Source organism: Oncorhynchus gorbuscha, linkage group LG06 (genome assembly GCF_021184085.1).
Source record: "Oncorhynchus gorbuscha isolate QuinsamMale2020 ecotype Even-year linkage group LG06, OgorEven_v1.0, whole genome shotgun sequence".
In the NCBI taxonomy this organism is placed as follows: domain Eukaryota; kingdom Metazoa; phylum Chordata; class Actinopteri; order Salmoniformes; family Salmonidae; genus Oncorhynchus; species Oncorhynchus gorbuscha.
Window position 1 is genome coordinate 79,005,437 of NC_060178.1, and position 23,907 is coordinate 79,029,343.

The following is a 23,907-nucleotide window of genomic DNA, read 5'->3' on the forward strand; positions in this document are numbered from 1 at the left end:
TCCCCAGTACGCGTGCTTAGCCCGGTACGCTACATCTCAGCTCCTCACATCTGCCGGGCTAGGGTGAAGATCCAGCCAGGGCGGTTGGTGCCAGCCTTGCTCTCAAGATCTCCAGTACGCCTTCACGGTCCGGTCCATCCAGTGCCACCTCCACACACCTGCCCACCGGTGGCAGCTCCCCGCACCAGGCTTCCTTGTGCGTGTCCTCGGCCCAGTACAACCAGTGCCAGCAGCACGCATCAGGCCTACAGTGCGCTTCGCCTGTCCAGCGCTGTCAGAGCCTTCCTCCTCTCCAGTGCTGACAGAGTCTCCCGCCTGTCCAGCGCTGTCGGAGCCTTCCTCCTCTCCAGCGCTGCCGGAGTCTCCCGCCTGTCCAGCACTGTCAGAGCCTTACTCCTCTACAGCACTGCCGTAGTCTCCCGCCTATTCAGCGCTGCCAGAGCTGTCAGTCTGCATGGAGCCGCCAGAGCTGTCAGTCTGCATGGAGCAGCCAGAGCCGTCAGTCTGCATGGAGCAGCCAGAGCCGCCAGTCAGCATGGAGCCACCAGAGCCGCCAGTCAGCATGGAGCCGCCAGAACCGCCAGTTAGCATGGAGTAGCCAGAGCTGCCAGTCAGCATGGAGCAGCCAGAGCCGCCAGTCAGCATGGAGCAGCCAGAGCCGCCAGTCAGCATGGATCAGCCAGAGCTGCCAGTCAATCAGGATCTGCCAGAGCCGCCAGTCAGCCAGGATCTGCCGGAACCACCAGTCAGCCAGGATCTGCCGGAACCACCAGTCAGCCAGGATCTGCCGGAACCACCAGCCAGCCAGGATCTGCCAGAGCCATCAACCTGCCTGAGCTTCCTCTCAGTCCCGAGCTTCCTCTCAGTCCCGAGCTTCCTCTCAGTCCCGAGCTACCCCTCAGTCCCGAGCTACCCCTCAGTCCCGAGCTGTCCCTCAGTCTGGAGCTGCCCCTCAGTCCAGTGGGGCCCTTGGTTAGGTTCTGTCATGCCCTGGTCTTAATATTTTGTGTTTTCTTTATTATTTTGTTTAGGCCAGGGTGTGACATGGGTTTATTATATGGTGTGTTTTGTCTTGGGTTTTTGTAGGTATTGGGATTGTGGTATAGTGGGGTTGTCTAGAAAAGTCTATGGTTGCCTGGAGTGGTTCTCAATCAGAGGCAGGTGGCAGAGGCAGCCATATTCTTTGAGTGTTTTGTGGGTGATTGTTTCTGTTTCAGTGTTTGTTTGCACCAGATAAGGCTGTTTAGGTTTTCACGTTACGTTTATTGTTTTGTATTGTTCGTGTTTATCTTTTATTAAACATGTATCGAAATAACCACGCTACATTTTGGTCCGCCTCTTCTTCACCGGAGGAAAACCATAACAGTTACTTTCTGAACTGATATAGTTAGACCAACAGTTTACAGTAATACAGAAATTATTGATATTTCAGTTGCGGTTGAGATATACTGACCAATTATCAGGAAAGTTTGGGATGTAATTTCCCTTAAAAATTCACCAGAAACAACATTTTCACAGTTATTTCTTTAAAAAAAGTCATGCCCCTGGACCCCCCTAGACAGGTGCTGACCCTGAAACCCACTGACCCAGACCCACCCAATATGAGAAAGTTATGCCCTTGAGTATAGCCGAGATGATGAGATTATCATGTACAACAGTGTGACATTATTTTTATTTGTCAAACGGCAGCCAAGCATCGATCATCATGTCACCAGAATAAGACTCAATATTTATTGAAAGGAGCATCAATCTTATCACTGTGTACTATCACCATCCTGTGAAGTTAACCATAACTTATTTCATGTGTAATAAACTGCATGCTTTTCATGATGTCATTACATTTTTTTTATCCAACATGTACTTCACTCACATAAAAAGGTTGGATGGTAATTGAAATTATATTTTGGACGATCGTGTGCATGCTTACCGGAGACTTTTGAAGTAGCCTAATCAAACTAAAGCATTGTCTGTCACTGGTTGTGTTTATGCCACATATAAAAGGCAATACATTTTGAATTAAACATTCAAATCACATGGCTTTTGTGCCATTTTGTACTCTATTTGTACTCGCCAATTTTGTACTCACTTGAAAACAATAATGCAATTATTCATTGCATTGTGGTGTTGTAAACTAGTCTAGGTAGAATAATTGTATTGTTCCTAAACAAGATCAATAGGGAGCTTTTTAAGCTGCATGTCTTCACTGTTCTTTCATGCGCGATGATGCACCTGGCCTATCAGCTATTCCTATTTGTTCTTATGGCTTCATATATTGTTTTTGTGGCTTCATATAGACAATTGATGCAGTTTGAATAATGGTATGTGAGGTATGATTATTAGTTAGCCTATTGCAGATCTGGACAAACGATCCACCTACCACTGATCCACCTACCACTATTGTCACACACACACACACACACACACACACACACACACACACACACACACACACACACACACACACACACACACACACACACACACACACACACACACACACACACACACACACACACACACACACACACACACACACACACACACACACACACGTAAAAACACACAATATATATTTCAAATTTTCCCTTACATTTCAGACATATCTGCTTCCACAAATTATATGACTGGTGTTCTCGTTTCATTTCCTTCCTTACTTACTCTTCGTTCCTGAGAACAAATCCTACACTCTACCTTCACAGCTGATCCTGGATGGAACCATTTGGGATGTGAGGGGAATTATTTATCAAAAAGTTACACATTACCGCGTTTAGAGGAAATATAGACTAGCATAATGAAATCTTGAACATGACTATGTTATTTTGATAACATTAATACAATACATGTTAACAACATACGTGTGTATTCATTAGAAATAACGAAAAATGTTTCCTTGTTTCCCTATGGCTAGACCATTCCAAAGCCAGCTGTTCATAACAATGACCAAATGATATTTAGCGACGATAGCCGTCTAGAGGACCACATTTAATTTATTTCAATTCGATTAATTTCTGCGGACTTGTGGAGAAGTAAATCGGTCTACAGAGATATATGTAACTTTGTACTTTTGACTGATGGAACAGTTGACTGTAAGTAGCCTAGCCTACTACAGCAAAGGTAGACATGGATCGTGCAATGTCCCTGTAGCCTAGTTAGGGTGGTTTTAATTTGTTGCGGCTCTTATGCCACTCAATGCGACTGATGTACTCTTCCTGTGTTCTAAACAGTGGCATCCCATGTTATAGATCTGTAGGACTCATAAAAATGGAATAGCGTTAATATGTTGCATCATATTTAGTGGTCAAACGTTTAACCTATTTTCTGTCAGAATCGCGGGACTGCGCGTTAACAGATGACGGGTGCGCGCTTCAACATAGGAAAATGTGACACACCGTCCATGCAGGAGGTAAGACAGCTGTTCGGTTAAAATAATGCATTTTCGTATCTTGAGTTTCAGGGACAGTGTCAGGGTGATATTTTTTGCCAAATTTGGTTTTGAAGGACATACAGCTAGATTTGGGTCTATGTATGAGAATAACAGTCAGTTTATTGTGAAAATATTCATCCGACAGCTGTCAAGTACAGAGGTTGCTATTGTCTTATTTCTTGGAAATAACTAGGCACCCCTCTCTTTCTTGATCTTTTTTTCACCACTTTAGAGTTGAACGGAACATTCTAGAATGCACTGAACAATTCCTTAGATAGATTTATTTATCGTGTGCGTGCGTGCGTGCGTGCGTGCGTGTGCGTGTGTGTGTGTGTGTGTGTGTGTGTGTGTGTGTGAGAGAGACACAGTGAAATGACTGATTATTACTATTTTAGGGATCTGGGGCACAGGAGGTTGGCTGTGGATATTAGAGTCTTTCATCTGCTCGCTCGCTTGCTCTGTGCTCATACAATGGAAACAGCAACCCTATTTTTTTCCTAATAGTTGTTTTAACAGTCCTGATAGTTGTTCAGAAAGTATGTGAACAATCATAGTACACACATTATAATAAGTAGTGGTTCTTGATTGAATGACTCCCAAACTGTATGTAGCAGATCATCCCTTCTTTTCTCTACCAGCTATAAATACATTTTATGGACGCTATATGGTCTTGCTAAGGAATATGTCTTACTGCAGTGATAATTCAGCTGCTCTATAACATTTGTTAATGTTAAGGCTAACTCTCTGTCAGTCTATTATGAGATGATGTGAACTCTGACCTCATGCGGTTTGTGTACTGATGATGAGGAAGCTAACCGTTATAAACTGCTAACCCTTCCTTCTGCTTCTGACCAGGTCCAAGCACCACCATGCCTCAGGTACACAGCCTTGTTATACTTTGTTGTATTATACATTATAATTCATAATATAAAGATACTCCCATAGAAATAGAATGTATTTCTATGGATACTCCTTGTCGAGTTGCTAGGTTACTGATGTAATGGGGGCTATTGTACAATATGAGAACTGATAGTCATCTGTCTTTCCCTCTCTCTTTATCTTTCTCTCTCTGGCCTCCTGCACTTCTCTCTTTGTCTTTCCCCCACTTGCTCTCCAGCCAGGTAGCAGTGGGATGGAGCCTTTCTTTGGTGAGGCGTATGGGACCCATGGGTTATCTGCGACTTCAGAGCCATTCACTGTCTCTCCTACAGGGGGCAGCATAGAGTCAGATCAGGTAGGTGCAGGGGAAAACATTTTATTCTGGCCACGAGTCCTCTTGTCGTGTGACCCACATCTGAATCAGTCCCAAAATTACAGCAACCTTTGGAAGTGAATACCAGATAATTATAAACAATTGCAAGTGTCTTCAATTACATTTTTAACATCTTCCTGACCAAGTCTGTAATACCCACGTTTCAAGCAGACCACCATAGTCTGTGCCCAAGAATGCCAAGGTAACCTGTCTAAATGACTGTCGCCCGTAGAACTCACATCTGTAGCCATGAAATGCTTTGAAAGGCTGGTCATGGCTCACATCAACACCATCGACCCAGACACCCTGGACCCACTCCAATTCACATAACGCCCCAACAAATCCACAGATGATGCAATGTCTATTGCACCCCACACTGCCCTTTCCCACCTAGATGAAAGGAATAGCTATGTGAGAATACTGTTCATTGACTACAGCTCAGTGTTCAACAACATAGTGCCCTCCAAGCTCATCACTAAACTAAGAACCATGGGATTAAACAACTGCCTCTGCAGTTGGTTATTTCACTTTCTGAAGGGCCGTCCCCAGGTGGTGAGGGTAGGCAACAACACATCCGCCAAGCTTACCCTCAACAAGGGGGCCTCTCAGGGGTGCGTGCTTAGCCCCATCCTGTACTCCCTGTTCACCCACGACTGTGTGACCGCACACGACTCCAACACCATCATCAAGTTTGCTGACGATACGACAGTGGTAGGCCTGATCACTGGTGACGATGAAACAGCCTTTAGGGAGTAGGTCAGAGACCTGTTAGCGTGGTGCCAGCATAACATCCTTTTTCTCAAGGTCAGCAAGACAAAGAAGCTGATCGTGGACTACAGGAAACGGAGGGCTGAGAACGCCCCCATTCACATCGCTGTAGTGGAGACGGTCAAGAGCTTCAAGTTCCTCTGTGTCCACATCACTAAGGACCTATCATGGTCCAAACACACCAACACAGTCTTGAAGAGGGTATGCCAACACCTCTTCCCCCTCAGAAGGTTGGAGAGATTTGTCATGGGCCCTCAGATCCTCAAAGTTCTACAGCTGCACCATTGAGAGCATCTTGACTGGCACGTGACGAATAAAGGCGCCCAGCGTGTAAAAAGCATCTTTCCTCGGTTGGAACACTCACAACGAGTTCCAAACTGCCTTTGGCAGCAACACCCGCACAGTAACTGTTTGTCAGAAGCTTTATGAAATTGATTTGTATTTGGCCGAGCAGCCGCACACAAGCCTTAGATCACCATGTGCAATGCCAAGTGTCGACTGTAGTGGCGTAAAGCTCAGTTCTCTGGACTGATTAAATAATGGTCTGGGGCGGTTTTTCATGGTTCGGACTAGAGGTCGACCGATTAATCAGAATGCCTGATTAATTAGGGCCGATTTCAAGTTTTCATAACAATCGGAAATCGGTATTTTTGGACGCCGATTTTAAAATATTTGTAAAATATATTAAAAAAAATGTTTATTTAACTAGGCTTAACTTATAACTTATATAACTTATTTTCAATGATGGCCTAGGAATGGGGGGTTAACTGCCTCGTTCAGGGGCAGAAAGACAGATTTTCACCTTGCCAGCTCGGGGAACCAATCTTGCAACCTTACAGTAAACTAGTCCAACGCAATAACGACCTGCCTCTCTCTCATTGCACTCCACAAGGAGACTGCCTGTTACACAAATGCAGTAAGCAAACGTAAGTTGCTAGCTAGCATTAAACTTATCTTATAAAAACAATCAATCAATCATAATCACTAGTTAACTACATGTGGTTGATGATATTATCTAGCGTGTCCTGTGTTGCATATAATCTGACTGAGCATACAAGTATCAAAGTATCTGGCTGAGCGGTGGTAGGCAGAAGCAGGCGCGTAAACATTCATTCAAACAGCACTTTCGTGCGTTTTGCCAGAAGCTCTTCGTTGTGCGTCAAGCATTGCGCTGTTTATGACTTCAAACCTATCATCTCCCGAGATGAGGCTGGTGTAACCGAAGTGAAATGGCTGGCTAGTTAGCGTGCGCTAATAGCGTTTCAAACTTCACTCGCTCTGAGCCTTGGGGTGGTTGTTCCCCTTGCTCTGCATGGGTAACGCTGCTTCGATGTGGTGGCTGTTGTCGTTGTGTTGCTTGTTCGATCCCAGGGAGGAGCGAGGAGAGGGACGGAAGCTATACTGTTCCACTGGCAATACTAAAGTGCCTATAAGAACATCCAATAGTCAAAGGTTAATGAAATACAAATGGTATAGAGGGAAATAGTCCTATAATTCCTATAATATCTACAACCTAAAACTTCTGACCTGGGAATATTGAAGACTCATGTTAAAAGGAACCACCAGCTTTCATATGTTCTCATGATCTGAGCAAGGAACTGAAACGTTTGCTTACATAGCACATATTGCACTTTTACTTTCTTCTCCAACACCTTGTTTTTGCATGATTTAAACCAAATTGAACATGTTTCATTATCTACTTGAGGCTAAATTGATTTTATTGATGTATTATATTAAGTTAAAATAAGTGTTAATTCATTATTGTTGTAATTGTCATTATTACAAATATTTTTTTAAAATTTAAATCTGCCGATTAATCTGTATCGGCATTTTTGGTCCTCCAATAATCAGCATTTTTTTGGGGGGGGGTCCTCCAATAATCGGTATCAGCGTTGAAAAATCATAATCGGTCGACCTCTAGTTCGGACTAGGCCCCTTAGTTCCAGTAAAAGGAAATGTTAATGTTACAGCATACAATGACATTATAGACAATTTTGTGTTTCCAACTTTATGGCACCATTTTGGGGAAGGCCCTCTCCTGTTTCAGCCTGACAATGCCTGTGCACAAAGCGAGGTCCATACAGAAATGGTTTGTCGAGATTGGTGTGGAAGAACTTGACTGGCCTGCACAGAGCCCTGAACTCAACCCCATCGAACACCTTTGGGATGAATTGGAACGCCGACCTGGAGCCAGGGCTAATCGCCCAACATCAGTGCCTGACTTCACTAATGCTCGTGTGGCTGAATGGAAGCAATTCCCCGCAGCAATGTTCTAACATCTAGTGGAAATCCTTCCCAGAAGGGTGGAGGTTGTTATAGCAGGAAAAGGGGGACCAACTCCATGTTAACGCCCGTGATTTTGGAATGAGATGTTCGACAAGCAGGTGTCCGCATACTTTTGGTCATGTAGTGTATGTTTTGTCTCTGTGCTGTAGTGTGTGGTGGTGATGTTGGGGCCCCCAGCCCTGTCCCTGTGTCGAGGCCAGCAGCGTGGATGTGAGTTACTCAGTGATCTCTTAGAAGACTCTACCACTGATGACACACACACCTCCGAGCGTCGCTGGGACGTCTCGGCCCTGGATGACATTACACGCTATACCAAAGGCAGCCCAGAGAGGACTCCACCGAGCTGCGAACGCTCTTCCGTCTCACCTGAGGTAGGGGTTACTTATAACCGTAGATTACCCAGATTAACATCATCACTGACCTTATCCATTAGATCGCTGGAAGTCACTCCTTAGGAACTCTGCATTTGGGGAATGTAAATCTAAGTCGCCCTGGTTTAACGCTCGCACACATCGCACCGATTGTGGCTCTAGTGTTTGTCTGCCGAATGTTAAGCGTGCTGTGTTTTAGGGACCACCTGGTGTAAATGTCTGAGTGCCAACATTTTTCACGTGATTCTACATGTAAAATCGGTGCGCTCTCGGTTTGAAAATTACGTTCAGAGATACTAAGTACTCTCGGCCAGCAAACGCTATTGTGTCTGAGCCCTTAACCTCTACCTACTCTGTTTTGCTCTCCACAGGGAAGCAGAGAAGAACCATGGTTATCCCCGAGACTAGGGGGCAGGCAGCTGAGGAAGGCTGGACACCACCCCCTGACTGGGAGAGATCCAGGGCCCTGGAGCCAAGAGGCTAGAGGGCAGGAGAGTGAAGATAGGAAAGAGCTGCATCAGGTGGTTCAGGAGGAGAGGGTGTCACTTCCTGTGGATCTGGAGGTCCACAGTGAAGAACATAACTACTCTCTACAGAGTGAGCTAGACACTGAGTCTAGTCAAGGAACAGACTGTGATATTGGAGAAGAGGAGAAAGAGGAAGAAGATGAGGAGGGGAGAGAAGCCATGGAGGAAGTGAAGGAAAAGGAGGAGCTTCAGTCCCATGTGAGACCAAAAAAACGCTGGTGTTACTGGGAATGTAGCCTCTACAGTGAGGCAGACCTGGGGAGAGATGGAGAAAGAGATAGCAGGAGAGCCAAAGGGAGAGATGAGGGAAAGGATGAAGAGAAAGATGGAGGGGACATTATCTGGGGCCCTAGCACCCTACCCAGCACCATGTGTCTGATAGGGGGGACCTCCACCAATGGTGAGACCCCAAGGCCCACAAATGTACAATGGAATGAAAGATGTAAAACATTTTACATTAAATTGAGAACATATATGTCCATTTCAACAACCACAGTGTTGGAGACCCAACACTCTGGCAGTGTTAATTTATCAACACTCATTCGGTGGGTCACATATACACACTAGGAAATTCAGATGTAAAATGTACTGTCAGTTGCGTATTGAGTGGTTGGTGAAGCATACAATTACATTTAGTAATTTAGCAGATGCTCTTATCCAGAGTGACTTACAGACAAAAACCCTGTGTGTTCCCTAGGTAAGCAAGGCCAGAGGAAAGCCCGTCGTACAGACGCCAGTGACCTGACCCCTAGCCCTGTGAAGCTACAGAGCCTGGGGGAGCAGCTCCACACACTCAGCTCTGCTCTGGAAGGCATGACTCCTGTCAGTGACCTGCCTGTTACTGCCAGGGCACCAACACGAAAGGAGAGGAACAAACTGGCCTCCAGGTACACATACACCCCGGGACACACGCACACGCACACACGCACACTGACTTTCCTGTCTAACTATAGAGACCTCATTTTCTGGTGGCTTTTCCACACAGCACTTTCAGACGTCCATTTGATTTGCACAGCAGGGTGTGTATAGCTACAGTAAGTGCTAGTGAGGGTGAGTGTAGTGGAGCATAAGTCCTGCCGATAGGTTGGTAAACTGTCCTCTCACTCTCTCTCTCTCTGAAGAGCGTGTCGGCTGAAAAAGAAAGCCCAGCATGAGGCCAACAAAATCAAACTGTGGGGGCTGAACCAGGAGTATGGTGAGTAATTTATGCCTATCATAATCTGTGACCCACCTAAAGCTGTTGTTATGGGGTCTAGTGGTGAACAACGGTGTAAAAATGTGTTTCTAGCCAGGACCATGTTTCAAGTAGTTGAAAAGTTCGTAATTAACCATTGGATTGCTAGACATTCGCTTTAAGTAACCATCTGTCTTATGTTACATTTGGTATGGTTACATATCATACTAATTTGAGTGTCCCGTATTTACATTTACTGTGTTACATCTGGTCCTAAAGACCAGGCTGCCATTTTAGCTCCTTCAGTCAATCCTTCATGTCTCTGATGGTGTAATTCCCTCAGATTGCCTGCTGGGGGCGGTGCTGCAGATAAAGGAGCTGATCCGCCAGAGAGTGGAGAGTGGAGAGGAAGAGACCGAGCGAGGCGCTCTGAGAGATCGACTGGAGGACATTCTGAAGGAATCAGCTGGTGAATATGTAGATTGTTTGCACTTTCATGGGACCCTGTTAGTGTATGTTAATTGTGTGGATGTTTATGTGCTTCCATGTCTGTGTGTGTGTGTGCAGGGCCACGTGTAGCAGGTCGAGGCAAAGTGTTTGTGGAGAGGATCTTAAAGAACCATGCCGGGGGACAGGGCACCAGAGAGACTCAGGGAGAAGGAGGGTCATCGGACCCTAGCCTTTAACCTCTTCTCCCCACCAGAGTCACTATCCTGTCCGCTTCTCCCTTCACTTCGCACTTTCTGAAATGGAGAGAAGGTAGGACAGATAGACGGACACACACACACAAACTCTTAGGTAGATAGGATCTGGGTGAACTGTCTTGTTAGGCTTGCACTGTGTCTTGGTCTCTAGCTGCTACAGTATAGTTGATGAGTGTCTCAGAACGGTAACATATGGCGTGTGTGTTTGTGTATAAGGGAGTGTGCATGATTCCGGTCTATTTATTGAATTATGTACTGTAGTATACCCCATTGTGCCTAAAGGAAGACACTGTGTGCTGCTAGCTAGTTGTAGTTATACACTATGTATTCTCGGAGAACAGGGAGAGGAGTGACAGTGAATATGGTGCTTATAACAGTGGACACGATGAGTAAGCTGTTTAGCTTGACGTCCATTTAGAATTGTACTGTAAACCAAAAGGGCATGGATAAACAGACAGACGAGGGACGACTTTGGCATCATGCGAATGTTGCACAATGGTTCTCAAAGATGCTGCTTGCATGGTCGTTTTATGTCTCTGCTATCCTTTAAGGTAAATGCTATTTTTGTCTATCTCTACAGATCCTCTTTAAAACTGCTATCATAATGTACTGTACTGCTCTACAGATGAACCTGTGTCGAAAGGATGATAATAATAACCTTAAACCAGGAATGCACAACTCCGGTCTTCAGGAAGGCAATGTGTTTACTGGTTTTAGTTTTTTCCTGCAAATCAGTGACTGACTTCTACCTGGGAAACCTGGGCCCATGTTCACAAAGAGTCTTAGAGTAGGAGTTGATTAAAGGCTAGCTTTTTCCTTTTAGATCATAATGGATAGGATTCCATGGACATGGGGGACCTGATCTTAAATCTGCTCTCCTACTCTGAGACACTTTTTTTGACATGGGCCCGGGAGTGTGTTCTCTCAGCAATGAGCGATATTAATTTATCAATTAAGTGCCACAGGAAGATAAGAAAACCAGTGGACGCTGCTGCACCCCTGAGTACCAGAGTTGTCCATCCCTGTCCTAAACCCACAGTACTGTAACTGTTAGATTCAAAGATTTGGATCTCTCTATCTACGTAGGTCTATGGTACTTTGTGTAGCCTGTGCCTTTGAATGCTCTTTGAGAGTAAATACTAACACGCACAGAACCACATCTCTCTTTGCCTCTCTTTGTGCTACTAATATTTCTATATAATACAATATAGAAAACACAACTTAATCTGTGGTAAAAAATACTAATTTTATAACCTCTACAAACCTGAACGTTTACTATTCTATCTTTGCAAAAATGGAAGTGAGTACATCTTTCCTGCTGTGATTTCTGAGAGGAAAAGCATAGTGTACCCATTTGATGTGTAGTCTTTATAATCCCAGGGCCCATGTTCATAAAGCGTAATCTTAATAAGATTAGGACAGGGGAGACCTGATCCTAGACCAACACTCCTACGCTGAGATACTTTATGGATATGGACCTAGAGCTTTCCTGCACTCATAGTCCTGTCATTGTACTTGAATGTAGGAGCACAGTAGTCTATTTACTTGAACGATGGAGCACAGTGAGAAGTACAAGTTCCTGCTATAGCTTTACTAACACTGCAGTAGTCATGAACTGCCCTGCCACAGATGGCAATAATCCTCAATTGAATGGACGCTTGATCATATCCTCAATTAATCTCAAACAATAATTCCAAATAATAATGGAACATTTCATAACTGCCCACAAAAGTATTATGTCTTAACATGCATAAACACACATGAAAAGAAGTGACGTGTAATAATAATAATAATATAATAATAATAAATAATATATGCCATTTAGCAGACGCTTTTATCCAAAGCGACTTACAGTCATGTGTGCATACATTCTACGTATGGGTGGTCCCGGGGATCGAACCCACTACCCTGGCGTTACAAGCGCCATGCTCTACCAACTGAGCTACAGAAGGACATATGTTAACATATCACAGCACAGGAACCATATAAAGGATCATAACAAAACATGTAGTATCTTGCACATTTATTGAAGTTGATTTTCAAAGAAGTACTGTATATTGTGATCAAGGGAGAATATTGATCAGGAATGGATTTGTCTGGGAAATGACCATGTATGGAGTCATACGCCCTAACAGACCCGAGGCAGTCGTTTCAGAAAGCTGTGTATTGTCCAGTTATCTGCTAGGATAGTTAATCCCAGTCTTATTCAAGCTTTAGCCTATACATCTGAGCTTGCAGTAGTTCTTATGTAATAAGCCATTTTGTTATGTGTGTTAACCCCTTTATGAACCATTTATTAGCTCTGACTGTGCATGAAAAAGAAACAAACTAAAAAGATAGTGTTGTACAAATAGAACACATTGTTTTGTTCAGTCTGTGTAAATGTATATTTTACTATGTTGAAGCTGCTGCTATGGTATGTCAATAAAAATCTATATTCTTAAAATACCAAGTGTTTTATGAGTTCATTATATGATGTTTACACATTTCATACTATTTATACTGAATTGGAAAAAACAATGGGCTATGATCATATTCAACAGGGACAACAATGTGAAATATGTCTGGAGTCTGGTCTGTATCATGTGAACTGTAAATGAGATATTATTTTGCATGCTCAGCAAAACCACACAAAGGTACAACGGGTTCTCGTAGACATCGACCAGGTCATCAATGAAGATGGAGAAAACAAGTGGACCGAGAATTTATCCTAGTGGTACAGAGGCATTAATGGGAGAAAGTTCTGAGGCTTGGCCAGACAATACAGCTCTGCTAGATCTGTTGTAGAGGTAACTGCAGCCATGTAAGAAGCTGTCCAGATACCCCCTTGGAGCAGAGTTTGGTACATAGAGGGCCTAACCTCTGCACTATGGTGTTGGGTACATAGAGTTAGGGTGTCGGCAGTTTGAGACAGTTCAAGGTTGAATTGTAATGGTCTTGAGACTTCTGCTAGACTTCATTAATGCGTCCACATGTTATCTGGTACACGGGGTGATGGAAAGCAGATAGATTAGCAAATTCAATTAGGTTAGTAACTTCAGTTAGGTTGGCAAATAAATTGCAGTGCAGGGAGTGATGCTGTGTAAGGAAATGAGCTCCAGTTCTCTCCTTGAGGAATATTTATCATGTCCTGTCTGCGGCGACATATTTAAGGATCCTGTCCTACGTGTAGCCACAGCATCTGTACAGTCTGTCTGCAGGAATGCTGGAAATATAAGGAATCTGGAATTTCCAGTTCGCAGGAAAATTACCTTATTATAGGAATTACCTCTCCCCAACACGGCTCTGAATAACCTGTGTGAGGCCTTCTTACAGGAGAGGAGTCCAAGAGCTTCAGCACAGTCCAAGGTGCTCTGCAGTGAGAAATTTAAGCTCTTCTGTCTGGAGGACAAACAGCCCATCTGTTGGGTGTGTCGAGGGTAAAAGAAACATACATCTCATGACTGTATGTCTGTAGATGAGGCTGCGCAGGGGCAGAGCGTAAGATAGGCATTGAGAAAAACATAAATGGGAATATCACTCTGTTTTCAACCAATACATTATAAACAAACACTTGGGGGATGTTTCCCGACACAGAATAATCCCAATCCTGGACTAAAAAGCATTTTCAATGGACATTCCCCATAGAGAACGAATAGTAATGGTGTCTTTTTGTAGGCAATAACAGAGGCTAACTCCGCCTTGGCTCGTTGGGCAAAGCCTATGGTGAAATTAATGTTGGAGGTGTTTTGGATGAAAGACGAAAATAAGGTCTGTGGTAAACACAGGTTTACAAGATCTTATAAATTTTATTCTATGAGAATCTTCATATGCTAAGGTCACTTTTTGTGCATTTTTTGCCATACATCCCAAAATTCCATGCTTTTCTCAAGTAACTTCCCCCATAGCAAAGCCAAATGAACCAGAGGTAGAAAATACTAACGCATTTCCGTTTTTTTAGGACTAAAAACTGGCGAGCTCTATTGAGCTTGCTTCTTAGTCCAGGACTAGGCTTAATCAGTGTCTGGGAAACCGCACCTTGAAGTACTTTTGTTGTCTGAATGAGTCTGATAGGTTTAAAATTAGATTTTGCTACATTCATTTCCTTTACTTGTTTTTAAATGGGAAATGTAATTATTGTGATCCTGGCATAATAGCTATTTTGTGTCGCAAAAGCAACAGGATTTTACCTGCTACACTGGAAGCAACATTTTTGGCCAGTGCAAGGTTTTATTAAAATGAATAGGAGTCTCTGCATAATGCATAGCATAGCAAGCCAGTGAGTGCACATGGGTGCTTCTGACACTAAGATTTGCAGAAAGGAGTTCAAACAATACTCTCCTGTAAAGTGAAGTGATTGTCTCCTCAGTGACGTTCTGTTTCATTTCAGGAGTAACTCCAGACTGCCCTGTAGCTCCTTCAGGAGAAGATGAAGGTCTTCAATGAAGTTAAATAAACCTGTGATCAAACAGAATAGCATATTAAGGTACACTGCCTTCGGAAAGTATTCAGACCCCTTGACTTTTTCCACATTTTGTTACGTTATTGCTTTATTCTAAAGTTGATTAAATACAAAAATGTCCTCAGCAATCTACACACAATACCCCATAATGACAAAGTGAAAACAGGTTTTTGACGTTTTTGAGACTCGAAATTGAGCCCAGGTGCATCCTGTTTCCATTGATCATCCTTGAGATGTTTCTACAACTTGACTGAAGTCCACCTGTGGAAAATTCAATTGATTGGACATGATTTGGAAAGGCACACACCTGTCTATATAAGGTCCCACAATTGACAGTGCATGTCAGAGCAAAACCAAGCCATGATGTCGAAGGAATTGTCCGCAGAGCTCCGAGACAGGATTGTATCGAGGCACAGATCTGGGGAAGGGTACCAAAACATTTCTGCAGCAGTGAAGGCCCCCAATAACAAAGTGGCCTCCATCATGCTTCAATGGAAGAACCACCAAGACTCTTCCTAGAACTGGCCACCCGGCCAAACTGAGCAATCGGGGGAGAAGGGCGGGAGGTGACCAAGGACCCTATTGTCACTCTAACAGAGCTCTACAGTTCCTCTGTGGAGATGGGAGAACCTTCCAGAAGGACAACCATCTCTGCAGCACTCCACCAATCAGGACTTTATGGTAGAGTGGCCAGACGGAAGCCACTCCTCAGTAAAAGGCACATGACAGCCCACTTGGAGTTTGCCAAAAGGCACCTAAAGACTCTTAGACCATGAGAAACAAGATTCTCAGGTCTGATGAAACCAAGATTGAACTCTTTGGCCTGAATGAAGTGTCACAATTTGCGACCAAGCTTTAACTTCCTGACTGATGTCTTGAGATGTTGCTTCATTATATCCACATAATTTTCCACTCTTATGATGCCATCTATTTTGTCAAGTGCACCAGTCCCTCCTGCAGCAAAGCACACCCACAACATGATGCTGCCACCCCCATGCTTCACGGTTGGGATGGTGTTCTTCGGCTTGCAAGCCTCCCCCTTTTCCTCATAACATAAAAACAACTCAAACATAATGATGGCCAAATTTTTGTTTCATCAGACCAGAGGACATTTCTCCAAAAAGTATGATCTTTGTCCCCATGTGCAGTTGCAAACCGTAGTCTGGCTTTTGTATGGCGGTTTTGGAGCTGTGGCGTCTTCCTTGCTGAGCGGCCTTTCAGGTTATGTCGATATAGGAAACGTTTTACTGTGGATATAGATACTTTTGTACCTGTTTCCTCCAGCATCTTCACAAGGTCATTTGCTGCTGTTCTGGATTTGATTTGCACTTTTCGCACCAAAGTATGTTCATCTCTAGGAGACAGAACGCGTCTCCTTCCTGAGCGGTATGACGGCTGCGTGGTCCCATGGTGTTTTTACTTGTGTACTATTGTTTGTACAGATGAAAGTGGTACCTTCAGGCATTTGGAAATTGCTCCCAATGATGAACCAGACATGTGGAGGTCTACAATATTTTTTCTGAGGTCTTGGCTGATTTCTTTGGATTTTCCCATGATGTCAAGCAAAGAGGCACTGAGTTTGAAGGTAGGCCTTAAAATACATCCACAGGTACACCTCCAATTGACTCAGATTATGTCAATTAGCCTATCAGAAGCTTCTAAAGCCATGACATCATTTTCTGGAGTTTTCCAAGCTGTTTACAGGCACAGTCAACTGAGTGTATGTAAACTTCTGACCCACTGGAATTGTGATACAGTGAGTTATAAGTGGAATAATCTGTCTGTAAACAATTGTTGTGAAAATGACTTGTGTCATACACAAAGGTCATGTCCTAACCGACTTGCCAAAACTATATTTTGTTAATAAGAAATTTGTGGAGTGGTTGAAAAACGAGTTTTAATGATTCCAACATAAATGTATGTAAACTTCCGACTTCAACTGTAGATGAAAGGGACTTCATCACTCAATGGAGACCTGAAAAGAACCTCACTCAGAGAACTGTGCATGTCAGTGTGTGGTTAGACAGCCAAATCCTTAAAATAGACCATAGAAATACCAAGCTAGTTCTGGGTTCAACCTACAGTTGATGTTGTACCAAAGGTTTTTATGCTCCTTGTTCTATCTGTGGTTGTACTCTACACAACACATATTTTAATTTGCTAGGTAAAAGTGTAGGCATACTGTCTTTATAATAAAATCAATATGATAGCCTATATACAGTAGAAAATGTTTGGTCTTTATTACACAAACACACCAATCTACTTCTGGATTCGAACCTGGTGTTCTGTACCACCAATTAACCTTTTTTTATTTTCCTTTTAACTTTGAAATGTAATTGTGGCATGAATCATTCATGCTGATATGAAAATAAAAATGCATTTATCATTTTTACATTCCTATTAGCGTTTAAGCATTGCATTTTCGAACTGGCACTGATCACCCTCAATAAGATTTTATTGATGTAACAGTGGATAAAGGATTGGTCACACACTATTGTAGGGGAATGTATAAATACAATCCAGTTTAAATACAGTATAGTAATAGAACATCAACATTAGTAGAATGATAAGAAAATCAGTTCAGTCAGTTCAATTAATTGAAGTTTCCCCTACATGCTGTTCAGTTTATGAGCTTTTATATAAACGGTTGGGATCTGGATTGGGCAATAATAAACTGATCCTGGATCTGTACCTACGGGAAACTATGCTCAAGGAGGTGGAGCTTGTACGAGTTCAGTTCGGGCTACAGAGTTGCGTGAAGCAAGGAAGAAAAACGAGGAATCCAGGAAAAGTACACCCAAGTTTGTCATGGCTGCGACGGTGTGGACAGGCCGTACTCGGCAGGCAGTGACAACCCTAGGGATGGTGACAAGAGCCAGTCACTCAGCTGTCAAGTCCCACTACGACGCGGTGATCATCGGAGGAGGTAGGGGGACAAGGGAGACTGCCAAAAGCTGCACCGGGCTGCATAGTGCATGACGCGGGCTTTCCGATTCCAGTGCGACGGTTACTTTTTTCACGCCGCTTGTGCAATTTTATTGACACAAAGTTGCAGGAGCGCTATACTTGTTCAATGTTTCTGATCATTTGTACGTTTTGTTTAACGGCTTTCTTAACGGTACCCAAAACTTTATTTTATGAAAATGTAAGATAGGCAGGCTACAGTGACAACACTGTTATAGGCTAATTTGGAGTCGTTGGCCTCCATCTATACATTGTTATTTTAATGTATTGTTAAAACCAACCCAATTTTGGTTATTTTGTTACCCAGCGTTGGGTAAATATTGGACAGAACACACACTGGATTATTTTTACCCAGCTAGTTGAGTTGCGTCAATAACCCAAAATATTCACATATCTCCCTCACTAACTTTAAGCACCAGCTGTCAGAGCAGCTCACAGATCACTGCACCTGTACATAGCCCATCTGTAAATATCCCATCAAACTAACTCATCCCCATACTGTTATTTATTTATTTGTTTTGCTCCTTTGCACCCCAGTATCTCTACTTGCACATTCATCTTCTGCATATCTATCAGGCCCGTGTTTAATTGATAAATTAATAATAATAATAATATATGCCATTTAGCAGACGCTTTTATCCAAAGCGACTTACAGTCATGTGTGCATACATTCTACGTATGGGTGGTCCCGGGGATCGAACCCACTACCCTGGCGTTACAAGCGCCATGCTCTACCAACTGAGCTACACAGGACCACTAATTGTAATTATTTCACCACTATGGCCTATTTATTGCCTTACCTCCTTTATCTTACCTCATTAGAACAGGCTGCATATATACGTTTGCTGTTGTTATTGACTATATGTTTGTTTATTTCATGTGTAACTCCATGTTGTTGTTTTTGTCTCACTGCCAAAATTCAGTCAACCTTTTTTTTCAAACTTTCTCATATGTCAACTAGAAAAGTATTATTTGGTCATCTTACCTAAACAAAAGTCTGTGAAAGTAATTACACACACACACACACACACACACACACACACACACACACACACACACACACACACACACACACACACACACACACACACACACACACACACACACACACACACACACACACACACACACACACACACACACACACACACAGGTACCTTCATAAAGTATTCATACCCCTTGACATATTCCACATTTAGTTGTGTTGCAGCCTGAATTCAAAATCGATTAAATATATATATATTTTTCTGACACAAATCTACACATCCTGTAATGACAAAGTGAAAACATATTTTTGCAAACTTATTTAAAATTAAATACAGAAATATCGTATTTACATAAGTGTTCACACTGAGTCAATACTTTGTAGAAACACATTTTGCAGCGATTACAGCTGTAAGTCTTTCTGGTTAAGTCTCTAAATGTTTTCCACACCTGGATTGTGCAACATTTCCCCATGATCTTTTTCAAAATTCTTCAAGATCTGTCAAATTGGTTGTTGATAATTTCTAAACAACCATTTTCAGGTCTTGCCATAGATTTTCAAGTAGATTTAAGTCAAAACTAACTTGGTTACTCAGGAACATTCACTGTCTTCTTGGTAAGCAACTCCAATGTAGATTTAGCTTTGTGTTTTAAGTTATAGTCCTGCTGAAAGGTAAATTAATCTCCCAGTGTCTGGTGGACAGCAGACAATACAAGGTTTTCCTCTAGGACTTTGCCTGTGGTTAGCTCTATTTTTTTATCCTGAAAAACTGTCCTTAATGATTACAAGCATACCCATAACATGATGCAACCACCACTATGCTTTAAAATATAGATAGTGGTAGTCAGTAATGTTTTCTATTGGATTTGCCCCAAACATAGCACTTTGTATTCGGGGCAAAAAGTTAATTGCGTTGCCAATATTAGTTTTTTGTTTGTTGCAATGTTAGTTTAGTGCCTTGCTGCTAACTGGATGCACGTTTTGGAATATTTTCTACTTTACAGGCTTTCTTTTCACTCTCAGTTAGGTTAGTATTGTGGAGTAACAACAATGTTGTTGATCCATCCTCAGTTTTTTCCTATCAGAGCCATTCAACTCTGTAACTATTTTAAAGTCACCCGTGTTTCCTTCCTTTCCGGCAACTGAGTTAGGAAAGAAACCTGTATCATTGTAGTGACTGGATGTATTGATACACCATCCAAAGTGTATGTAATAACTTCACAATGCTCAAAGGGATATTCAATGTCTGCTTTTTTACATTGGTATCCATCTAGCAATAGGTGTCATTTGAGAGGCATTGCTCCCTGTTCTTTGTGGTTGAATCTGTGTTTGAAATTCACTGCTCTGCTGAGAGACCGTACAGATAATTGTATGTGTGGGGTACAGAGATGAGGTAGTCATAAAAATGGTAATGGTACAGGACGGCAGGCAGGGTCAGGTTAGGCAGAGTTTGGTAATCCAGAGGTAGGGCAAAGGTACAGGACGTCAGGGTCAGGTGCAGGCAGAGTGGTCAGTCTGGCGGGCTCAGAGACAGGATGGGCGAGAAAAAGAGAGACTGGGGAAAAGCAGGAGCTGAGACAAAACGCTGGTAGGCTTGAACAAACAAGACAAACTGGCACAAACAGACCGAAAACACAGGTATAAATACACAGGGCATAATGGGGAAGATGGGCGACACATGATGAAACAGATCAGGGATGACACCTTTCAGCAGGACAATAACCTAAAATATATGGTCAAATATACACTGGAGTTGCTTACCAAGGCGGCATTGAATGTTCCTTAGTGGACTAGTCAAAGTTTTGACTTATATCGTTTTCTGAAAATTGTCAACAACCAACTTGACAGAGCATCAGTAGCCACCTGTCATTCAGGGCCGGTGGGGCAGACAAGTATTTTATTGAGTGAATAAAGCCACATACAAAATTTTTCTTTTTCTTAAGGCAGCTCCAAAATGCAGGTGTTTCAGCCTAGCTCAGTGATTTCTGTGTGGAGGGGTAGCCAGCGGAATATACAGAGCGTAGGCTTTGGCAATCATCTCTAGTTGCGCTGAGATTGGCCCAGTGTTCTGTTGCTCATGGGGACACTATGTCACCGCATAATCTCAAATCAAAATCAAATCAAATTTTATTTGTCACATACACATGGTTAGCAGATGTTAAATGCGAGTGTAGCGAAATGCTTGTGCTTCTAGTTCCGACAATGCAGTGATAACCAACAAGTAATCTAACTAACAATTCCAAAACTACTGTCTTATACACAGTGTAAGGGGATAAGGAACATGTACATAAGGATATATGAATGAGTGATGGTACAGAGCAGCATACAGTAGATGGTATCGAGTACAGTATATACATATGAGATGAGTGTGTAGACAAAGTAAACAAAGTGGCATAGTTAAAGTGGCTAGTGATAAATGTGTTACATAAGGATGCAGTCGATGATGTAGAGTACAGTATATACATATGCATATGAGATGAATAATGTAGGGTAAGTAACATTATATAAGGTAGCATTGTTTAAAGTGGCTAGTGATATATTTACATCATTTCCCATCAATTCCCATTATTAAAATGGCTGGAGTTGGGTCAGTGTCAATGACAGTGTGTTGGCAGCAGCCACTCAATGTTAGTGGTGGCTGTTTAACAGTCTGATGGCCTTGAGATAGAAGCTGTTTTTCAATCTCTCGGTCCCAGCTTTGATGCACCTGTACTGACCTCGCCTTCTGGATGATAGCGGGGTGAACAGGCAGTGGTTCGGGTGGTTGATGTCCTTGATGATCTTTATGGCCTTCCTGTAACAACGGGTGGTGTAGGTGTCCTGGAGGGCAGGTAGTTTGCCCCCGGTGATGCGTTGTGCAGTCCTCACTACCCTCTGGAGAGCCTTACGGTTGAGGGCGGAGCAGTTGCCGTACCAGGCGGTGATACAGCCCGCCAGGATGCTCTCGATTGTGCATCTGTAAAAGTTTGTGAGTGCTTTTGGTGACAAGCCGAATTTCTTCAGCCTCCTGAGGTTGAATAGGCGCTGCTGCGCCTTCTTCACGATGCTGTCAGTGTGAGTGGACCAATTCAGTTTGTCTGTGATGTGTATGCCGAGGAACTTAAAACTAGCTACCCTCTCCACTACTGTTCCATCGATGTGGATAGGGGGGTGTTCCCTCTGCTGTTTCCTGAAGTCCACAATCATCTCCTTAGTTTTGTTGACGTTGAGTGTGAGGTTATTTATAATCTATTAGGAGAGCTAGGCAGTTCAAGCCCCCTTTGGTGCTGCCATAGATAGAACGTGATTTGCCATCAATCTACCGTAGCTTTGATTGGACTGATCATGTTACTTTCAAAATCTTAGCTCGGAAGCTAAACAAGCAGTCATCATCATGAATCATGTCGACAATCTACTGGCAAATCCCTTTCCAGCCTTGTCATATGAAGATACATTATATATAAAAGGTATCGGTGCTCATTGGCCATTGGACATAAACATTACACAATAAGTCGGAGAAATCGCAAATTCAACAATGAGTGGTTTGGAGGGAATCAGTGGCTAACTGCAAGCGTTGCAAAGCAGTCACTATTTGTCTTCCCCTGTCTGCTAGTCGATAGAGAGGGTGTGTGGTAGAGGTCGACCGATTAATCGGAATGGTCGATTAATTAGGGCCAATTTTTAATTAGGGCCGAACACATTCTTATTTTCGAATGACGGCCTAGGAATGGTGGGTTAACTGCCTCGTTCAGGGGCAGAACGACAGATTTTCACCTTGTCAGCTCGGGGGATCCAATCTTGCATACCTTAAAGTTATCTAGTTCAATGCAATAACGACCTGCCTCTCTCTCGTTGCACTCCACAAGGAGACTGACTGCCTGTTACGCGAATGCAGTAAGCTATGGAAAGTTGCTAGCTAGCATTAAACTTATCTTATAAAAAACAATCAATCATAATCACTAGTTAACTACACATGGTTGATGATATTACTAGATATTATCTAGCGTGTCCTGCGTTGCATATAATCTGACTGAGCATACAAGTATCTAAGTATCTGACTGAGCGGTGGTAGGCAGAAGCAGGCGCGTAAACATGAATTCAAACAGCACTTTCTTTGCGTTTTGCCAGCAGCTCTTCGTTGTGCGTCAAGCATTGCGCTGTTTATGACTTCAAGCCTATCAACTCCCGAGATGAGGCTGGTGTAACCGAAGTGAAATGGCTAGCTAGTTAGCGCGCGCTAATAGCGTTTCAAACGCCACTTGCTCTGAGCCTTCTAGTAGTTGTTTCCCTTGCTCTGCATGGGTAACACTGCTTCAATGGTGGCTGTTGTCGTTGTGTTGCTGATTCGAGCCCAGGGAGGAACGAGGAGAGGGACGGAAGCTATACTGTTACACTGGCAATACTAAAGTGCCTATAAGAACATCCAATAGTCAAAGGTTAATGAAATACAAATGGTATAGAGGGAAATAGTCCTATAATTCCTATAATAACTACAACCTAAATATTTTTACCTGGGAATATTGAAGACTCATGTTAAAAGGAACCACCAGCTTTCATATGTTCTCATGTTCTGAGCAAGGAACTGAAATGTTAGCTTTCTTACATAGCACATATTGCACTTTTACTTTCTTCTCCAACACTTTGTTTTTCATTATTTAAACCAAATTGAACATGTTTCATTATCTACTTGAGGCTAAATTGATTTTATTGATGTATTATATTAAGTTAAAATAAGTGTTAATTCAGTATTGTTTTAATTGTCATTATTACAAAAATAAATAAAAAATAGGCCGATTAATCGGTATCGGTTTTTTTTTGATCCTCCAATAATCGGTATCGGTATCAGTGTTGAAAAATCATAATCGGTCGACCTCTAGTGTGTGGTCCAAGTCTGGATTGAAGGATTTAAAACATCTTTCTGAAATGGTCTCTTTTTCAAGTTTAAAAGGTGGTCCTGTGTAGCTCAGTTGGTAGAGCATGGCGCTTGTAACGCCAGGGTAGTGGGTTCGATCCCCGGGACCACCCATATGTA

The 23,907-nt window shown here is 42.8% G+C and overlaps 2 protein-coding genes across 5 annotated transcripts in view; both read left to right on the forward strand.

Annotated features, from left to right (window-relative positions):
- Positions 1-2,944: 2,944 nt before the first annotated feature.
- Positions 2,945-12,261, forward strand: LOC124038380 (CREB3 regulatory factor-like). Of its 4 annotated transcripts, none has more exons than XM_046354195.1 (10): positions 2,945-3,086; positions 3,326-3,403; positions 4,280-4,302; positions 4,542-4,658; positions 7,880-8,101; positions 8,473-9,028; positions 9,326-9,515; positions 9,750-9,823; positions 10,146-10,271; positions 10,370-12,261. In XM_046354195.1, exons 3-10 carry the CDS (start codon positions 4,294-4,296, stop codon positions 10,486-10,488), a joined length of 1,413 nt encoding a protein of 470 aa, XP_046210151.1. In that variant the 5' UTR covers positions 2,945-3,086; positions 3,326-3,403; positions 4,280-4,293; the 3' UTR covers positions 10,489-12,261. The 4 variants fall into 4 exon arrangements, with proteins under 4 accessions (XP_046210151.1, XP_046210154.1, XP_046210152.1 ...); XM_046354198.1 differs by having other exon boundaries at positions 4,546-4,658; XM_046354196.1 differs by having other exon boundaries at positions 2,949-3,403.
- A 5,413-nt stretch (positions 12,262-17,674) lies between these two features.
- The window catches only part of pyroxd2 (pyridine nucleotide-disulphide oxidoreductase domain 2), a 39,643-nt gene continuing 33,410 nt past the window's right edge, over positions 17,675-23,907 (forward strand). Inside the window, exon 1 of the mRNA XM_046354200.1 lies at positions 17,675-17,873. Within this exon, the coding sequence (XP_046210156.1) occupies positions 17,756-17,873 (118 nt within the window). The 5' untranslated portion in view covers positions 17,675-17,755. The remainder of the gene's footprint in view (positions 17,874-23,907) is intronic.